This window comes from Rhipicephalus sanguineus, chromosome 7 (genome assembly GCF_013339695.2).
Source record: "Rhipicephalus sanguineus isolate Rsan-2018 chromosome 7, BIME_Rsan_1.4, whole genome shotgun sequence".
Lineage (NCBI taxonomy): Eukaryota > Metazoa > Arthropoda > Arachnida > Ixodida > Ixodidae > Rhipicephalus > Rhipicephalus sanguineus.
In genome coordinates, this window is record NC_051182.1 from 42,183,507 (window position 1) to 42,190,975 (window position 7,469).

The 7,469-nt window shown below is 50.2% G+C and overlaps 1 protein-coding gene across 1 annotated transcript; it reads left to right on the forward strand.

Annotated features, from left to right (window-relative positions):
• The first annotated feature begins 240 nt into the window (after window positions 1-240).
• LOC119398643 (uncharacterized) lies at window positions 241-6,788 on the forward strand. Its single transcript, XM_037665474.1, has 3 exons — window positions 241-1,135; window positions 1,652-4,110; window positions 6,759-6,788. The coding sequence occupies exons 1-3, from the start codon at window positions 241-243 to the stop codon at window positions 6,786-6,788; spliced, it is 3,384 nt and encodes a 1,127-aa protein (XP_037521402.1).
• The last annotated feature ends 681 nt before the right edge of the window (window positions 6,789-7,469 follow it).

The window sequence follows — 7,469 nt, forward strand, 5'->3', positions numbered from 1 at the left end:
AATAAATCAGTTCGTTTTGTTTTTAAACACCGGCTCTGTACGTTTCACCTTTAGATGTCTCACGACTTGATCTAACGATTCGTAGAGACACTTCACTCTTGGTGCCGAAACCCGGGAATTTCTCGCCGTGGACTTTGTGTTGTTTATTCAACCGTCAACGACTCCACGCCTTGAACGCCTCGGCAACGACGGACGTGACTCTACTCCGGTGAGCGAACTGTTTAACGAATTTGCTTAACGATGGAACGTCTCGTAAAGAAGAGAAAGGTCATACGAGCTCAAATTACTCGACTCATCAACGACTACGAGAATCGGCCACAGCCACTCGATGAAAATGAAGCGGCTATCCTGCACGCCAGACTTGCCAGTTGGAATAACGAAGTGAACTCGGTTAACGACGAAATAGAGCCCCTGGTGACAGATGAAGACGCGGAGAACGAGTTCCAACAGACCTGCGAATATAAAGACCGCATCGTAGCCTGCCTCGCTCGCCTGCAGCGGCAAATGACTGTTACGAGTCGCCCAACGAACGCCGAACCAGCGGGAAATGGCAGCGCTTCACAGACAACGTCGGAGCTTAGGACAAGGGTGAAGCTCCCGAAATTTGAGCTTGTGAAGTTCAGCGGGCGGCGCTCAGACTGGCAGCCGTTTTGGGAAGTGTTTGAACAGGTGGTTGACAAGAACGAAGAACTGTCACTACTTGACAAATTCCACTACCTGAGGTCGTCAGTCACCGGCGATGCTGCTGCTGCTCTTGCGGGGATACCACCTACGTCTCGATGCTATCGCGACGCCGTAGAGCTTCTGAAAGGTCGTTTCGGGAACAACGAGCTCCTGATGCAAGAGCACATGAGGAGCCTGCTAGACATCAAACCGGTGCGCTCTTCGGATGACGTACGAAGCCTTCGCCGCCTCTACGACACTCTGGCCGCACACATATGCGGACTTGAGTCGCTGGGAAGGAAACTCCACACCTACGGTGCAATGCTGCTACCTGTGGTTCAGAGGGCCATTCCTCGGGACATTCTTCTCGACTTTGGAAGGAAGTGCGCCACGGACGCCAACTCTACCTTCGACGATCAGCGGAGTTCGTCCACCGAGGGACCGGAGCCAACAACACCGGAGGGAGACAGAGGTACAGTGAACACTTTCAACAAACTCCTGTCTTTCCTAAAAGTCGAAGTCGAGAGCCGAGAAAATCTTGCTGCACTTCAGAGTTTGGACTTAAAGCAGCCCTCGAGGGAGATTCCCAGTCAGAAGCAAAAATCGAACTCAAGAATGCATGGCACAACTGCCCAATCGTCGGCAATGTTGCATCAGAACGTGACACCGCGGGACTGCTTCTTTTGTGGAAAGAGCGAGCATGCAACGACAAATTGCGATGCCGCAAAAGCACTTGAAGAGAAAAGACAGCTTCTGCGATCGTCCGGGCGATGTTTCAAGTGCACGAGGCGAGGGCACTTATCGAGTGCATGCCGTGTGAATGTGCGATGCGCGAAATGCCAGCGGAAGCATGCAACGACCATGTGTGACCCATCGTACCCGACCAGACCACCAGATGCTAACCATGCCGTCACTAGCACGCAAATCAGTCTCGAAGCTGTCACCAAAGACGGGACTGTTCCTAAACAAACAGTTTTGCTGCAAACAGCAACGGTTCAGTGTAGCGGAAAGTCGTCAAATGCTCGCGTGCGAGTTATGTTTGATGGGGGTAGCCAGCGCTCCTATATCACCTCACTTACCGCACAGAAGCTTGGATGTGAGCTGGTGGGACAAGAGAAACTGAGTGTTGGCTTCTTTGGAGGACACCAAGAAGAACGGCCATTTCGAAGAGTAAAGGTGTTCCTGGAAGCGAAAAGGGGTGAGAAGCGGGAACTTGAAGTGCTTGAGACGGATGTGATATGCGACCAAACGATTCCCGAACCACCAAAACAAACATGGGAGAAATTGGAAGCTTTGGGATACGCATGTGCTGATTTCAGCAACGGCGACGGTCCGAAAGACATTGGCTTGCTGATTGGAGCCGATTACCTATGGGAGCTGACCACTGGCCGAACGGTCAAATTAGGGAAACGGCTCAGAGCAGTGGAAACGGCAGCGGGATGGACGGTGCAGGGTCCCGTTGAGGGAAGCAATAACGACAGTCACTGCACCCAAACCGTGACGCTCCGCACTTCGGTTATCGAGGGGACAGGCGACATGCTCAGCAAGTTTTGGACGCTAGAGTCGATTGGCGTTCTTGAAGGGAAGGAAACAAGAAGTCCTACGCTGGATTTCTTTGAAGGCACGGTCGCCACGGTCGACGGACGCTACGAAGTCTCGCTGCCCTGGAAAAATGAAATAGCTCTCGGGGACAACAGGGCAGTCGCCATGAAAAGACTTAATCAGCTGACTAACCGTCTCAAGAAGTCCCCTGACTTGCTCGAGGAATATGACCAAGCAATTAGGCGGTACCATGCGATGGATATGGCGGAACGGGTTGCAAGCGATGCTAACGACAACCACGTCCTCTATTACATGCCGCACCAGGCCGTCGTTCGAGAATCCAGAAAACTCCGGGTTGTATTCGACGCTTCGTCAAGCATAAAGAATTCGAAGAGTCTCAACGAAAACCTCGAGACTGGACCAAATATGACGGCAGATCTCGTCGGCCTGTTGCTAAACTTCCGGAGCTATCGTGTCGCCCTGGTCGCAGACATTGAGCAGGCCTTCCTACAAATCGGAGTAAGACCAGAAGATAGGGACGCTTTGAGATTCATGTGGTACCGAGATACCCCTCGGCCTGGAGAAACGTTGCCTGTCATTGACACATGGCGCATGAAGCGCGTCCCATTTGGAACCACGGCCAGTCCGTTCTTACTTTCGGCTACGCTGCAACATCATTTAAAGGCATGCGAAGTTCAGTTCCCGTCAACCGCAGGTCGTCTGAAGCGAAGCCTCTATGTGGATGATCTTTTGACTGGAGCAAACAGCGAAAAAGAGGCTCTGAGGTTGTACACGGAGGCCAACGCTATATTCAGCGCCGCCTCAATGAAACTCCACAAGTGGTCTTCCAACAGCGAGCGCCTACGGCGGCGGTTTGAGGGAGATGGTGTTGCACCCAAACATCTGGGATTCTTACCCGGCGTGCTGAAAGTTTTGGGCCTGGCCTGGGATCCCATAACAGATGAGCTGACTTTCGTCCCTTGTGTTAGCGACAATGCCTCAGAAAGGGCCACCAAGCGCTCCATGCTCCAAACAACAGCTAGGATCTACGACCCGCTGGGATGGTTGTCTCCCTTTCTCGTGCGAGCTAAGATCTTGTTCCAGGAGCTATGGCTGAGAAATATTGAGTGGGACGACATCCTGCCGGAAGACATCGAAGGGGAGTGGAGCGCATGGAGAGACGAGCTGCAGCACATTCCTGACATACACGTACCACGTCATTACGGAGCAAACGTAAGCGGCCAGCAGATGACATGTTTGCACATATTTGCCGACGCCAGCCCAGTAGCCTACGGCGCAGTGGCCTACCTGGTTATCGAGACAAGCGAGGGAGTCACCTCAACAATTGTTATGAGCAAGTCAAGAGTTGCACCTCTCAAGAAATTGACCCTCGCAAGACTGGAGCTCATGGCATGCCTACTTGCATCTCGATTATGTCAGTACTTGTTGACGACGCTTGAAGAACGTCCTGAGCGAGTTGTTTTGTGGACAGACTCGGCAATCGCTCTCTGTTGGATACGTGGGAACGGTCATAAATGGCAGGAGTTTGTGCGCAACCGCGTCCTCGAAATTCAAGCCAGCACCAGTGACTACACCTGGAGAGACTGTCCTGGCAAGGAAAACCCGGCGGATCTCCTTACTCGCGGCCTGCCTGCCTCTCGTTTGGCAACGTGTGAGCTGTGGTGGACAGGACCGTTATGGGTGCTTTCGCCGGAAAGTGAGTGGCCTCAAGGTTTTCCGGAGACCACGTTTACCAACACCGAATTAGAACAGAAGATGGAGACTAAGGTGTTACCGGCAACAGTATCTTCAACTCCTCCCAATGATCTTGTGGACGTCAAGCGATTCAGCTCTTTCACCAGGCTGATCCGTGTCACTGCTTGGGTGCTGCGCTTTGTTGCAATGGTGAGACAAAAAGACTTTGAATGCGGAGCCCTCTCGACAACTGAATTGAATCGAGCTGAGTTGTTTTGGATCCGTCACGAACAGAAAAAGGGGCTGCTAAGGGAGTTCAAGAGTATTCAAGAAGAACGGCAGCTTCCATCAGATTCCCCACTGAGAAACACATCACTCATGATTGACGAAATGGGAGTACTGAGAATCAGCGGAAGACTGCAACATAGCAACATGAGCTATGAGGCCAAACACCCAAGCGTGCTACCCAAGGAAAGCAGCGTAGCAAAGCTCCTAATTAGACATTGTCATCACCAGGTACTTCATGGAGGAATTCGCGACACTCTGACGCAACTTAGAGAGAAGTACTGGGTGGTTGGAGCTCGACAGCTCGTCAAGAAGTCCCTGAGAGAATGCGTAACGTGTCAGCGCTTTCATGCACTACCTGCCAACGAGGTACTCGCTCCTCTGCCGAGAGACCGAATAACGGAGGCTCAGCCCTTTGAGGTAACTGGTCTAGATTTTGCCGGACCTCTTCTCATTAAGGGGGCATCTGCTGCGAAATGCTACATCGCCTTGTTCACTTGCGGAGTAACCCGAGCGGTTCATTTAGAGCTAGTAAACGACATGTCAACAACCTCTTTTCTTCTTGCCTTCAGGAGATTCATAGCAAGACGTGGCATTCCGAGCACAATTTACAGCGACAATGCACCAACCTTTAAGAAGGCCAACAAGGATTTGGCCTCTCTTTGGTCGGCAGTCCGAAGCGAGGAGGTGCGCGACTACATCGCGAATTCCCGTGTTAAATGGAAGTTCATTGTTGAGAGTGCACCATGGTGGGGCGGGTTTTACGAGCGCCTCGTAGGACTTACGAAGCAAGCATTGAAGAAGACACTTGGAACTAGCTTCGTTGGTTTTGTGGAAATGGCTACATTGTTGACAGAGGTTGAGGCTGTCATGAATTCTCGCCCCCTCACTCATGTTCACGCAGAGCCCAATGAGCCCGAACCACTCTGTCCAGCATCGTTTCTCACGGGAAGGCGATTGACTGCACTGCCTGCATTGCTGCCACGAGAAATCGGCGTCTTATCCTGTATGAACCTGAAACAAATGATTTCGAGAAGAGACAGGTTCCTGGCGGGTTTCTGGCGCCGATGGACAACAGAGTACTTGCACGAGCTACAGGCGACCCGCACGAAGCGGAACCAACGCTTTAAACAAATAAACATCGGCGACGTGGTGCTACTGAGAGAGACCGCCCAGCCAAGACAGCGGTGGAAAATGGGCACAATAGAAAGGGGACTCACTGGCAGAGACGGCAGAGTGAGGGCCTTTGAAGTGCGTATGCCCGGCGGATCGACTCTTCGTAGGTCGATTCAGCTGCTGTACCCGCTTGAACTAACCACTTAAAGAAGGAAATGACCTTGTCATTGCGGCGGGGAGTGTGTCGCGGACAGTTTTTTTTCTTCGGAGATCCGAGCACTGAGAAAAGCCACATGTGTGGCATACGGCCCCCGGGTGCGTGGCCTTGAAGCACTGAAAGGGCGTCTCACTGAATGGGCCGTAAAACGGGGGGACAATGCCGCACGTGTCGGTGGATGTTTTGTGTGTGTGTGTGCGCGTTTGTGGTGCGAGGAGGAGAGCCCAGCGGAGTCGGCACGGAACATCAGTCGCCAGCGAACCACTTGAGCTGTGTGGACGTTTCTTTCTTGGTGTAGCAAATAAATCAGTTCGTTTTGTTTTTAAACACCGGCTCTGTACGTTTCACCTTTAGATGTCTCACGACTTGATCTAACGATTCGTAGAGACACTTCAGGGTATATATGTGCATTAAACCTTGGAGTGTTAGTCAGCGCCAATCGCAGCCATGGCGGCGAGTGTGGAACACTCTTTTTCTGCCTTTCTGGCGTCACGTAGCACGTGATCTTTTTACGAGCTGGCAGCTGACCAATAATCCCTCGCATTCCACCTGAAGGCATCAAGTCTGCCAGAACGAGACCCTTGCTATGAATTTCATTCTCACTAATATTGTGTCTAGCAAAGAAAACGAGCCCTTAACAGTCATCTTCTTTCCCTCATTCATAGCAAGGGTCTCGTAGGCTGGCATGCTATGCACATTATACTGTGCACATATACTGTGTGGATACTGTGCACAAGTATCCGTCCACGCCGGATACTTTCCGCACAGTAGGTAATGATTACTCGTATATTCATACGTAGCGCAATATGACAAGGGAAGAATGACAACACTGAATATTTTGGCAAAATTTTTGAAGGGAGAGAAAATTTGCTGTAATGGTATTGAGCTTTGCGTACATTCCGCAAGCGCCTTATCCTAATATCTAAACCAAACATAGTACTGAAACAAGAAAGGATGCACTGAGAAAAACATTTACGACCCACATCAATCAGACAACGTTCTGCAAAATCAGGAGGCCTCTTCGTGACCGAAAAGCTTTATCTGCGAAATATTCTGGATATTCACTGTTTTCAATGCAACAAATCTGCCCGATCTTTCTCGAATACAGTTGAGATGACTTGTAAAATGGCTGGAACTTTTGGCGCGGAATACGCCCGTAATTAAGATTTGTTGTGTCATCACGGAACATACAGTTGCTTGTAGTGTTACTTCTAATCTGCTCTTTTTTGTCTCATTACAGAACGCTGAGTATGTGCACCAGATACCCTGAATACATGAGTGGCAGTATCACTCCTCTGATGGATACCTGCGAAATCATTGTGGCCTTCTCACCCATAGGGAATACGCCTGCACAAAGCATGTTCATTGCTTCCCTGGCAAGCAGCTTCTCGCAAGAAGCTCATTCGTGCATGCACTGGGCGCTGTACTGCAAATTTAGTAATGGAACGACGTTAAAGTTCGAAGCCCTTGAAGAGGATAAGAAGCTCGTGGCAAGCATGAAACCCGCTGATTGGAATGAGCTTCCGAAAGACAAGGTGAGTCGGTGGTTCCAAGTGGCCGTTGTTTATATAGCGTATGTGTTTTCAGGAATCACACAACTGATACTCAATCTCTTCATGGTGTTTATGGAGACAGTGTTCAAGCGTTGATGTTCGCACGTTTCTTCGAAGCAGAAAGCGCTTCCATGTTATGCTCTTTAAAAAGAAGCAAGAAATTAGTAGCTGCGGCATTAAAAACCCCATGTCAACATTACCACGTGTAGCTAACGTTTTGCTATTGTAGATATGTTAGAGGTAGTAAATCTTATTACTACTCCGCGTGTCAGGATTTGTAACGGTTACTACGGGCGTACGTGGCTGGCTAGTAAACGTTTCTACGTCTGCTGGCCTATGTTAAGCTTAATTTGACAGTTTTATAGAAAATTTAGGCAAATAAAAATATTCTTGGTCAA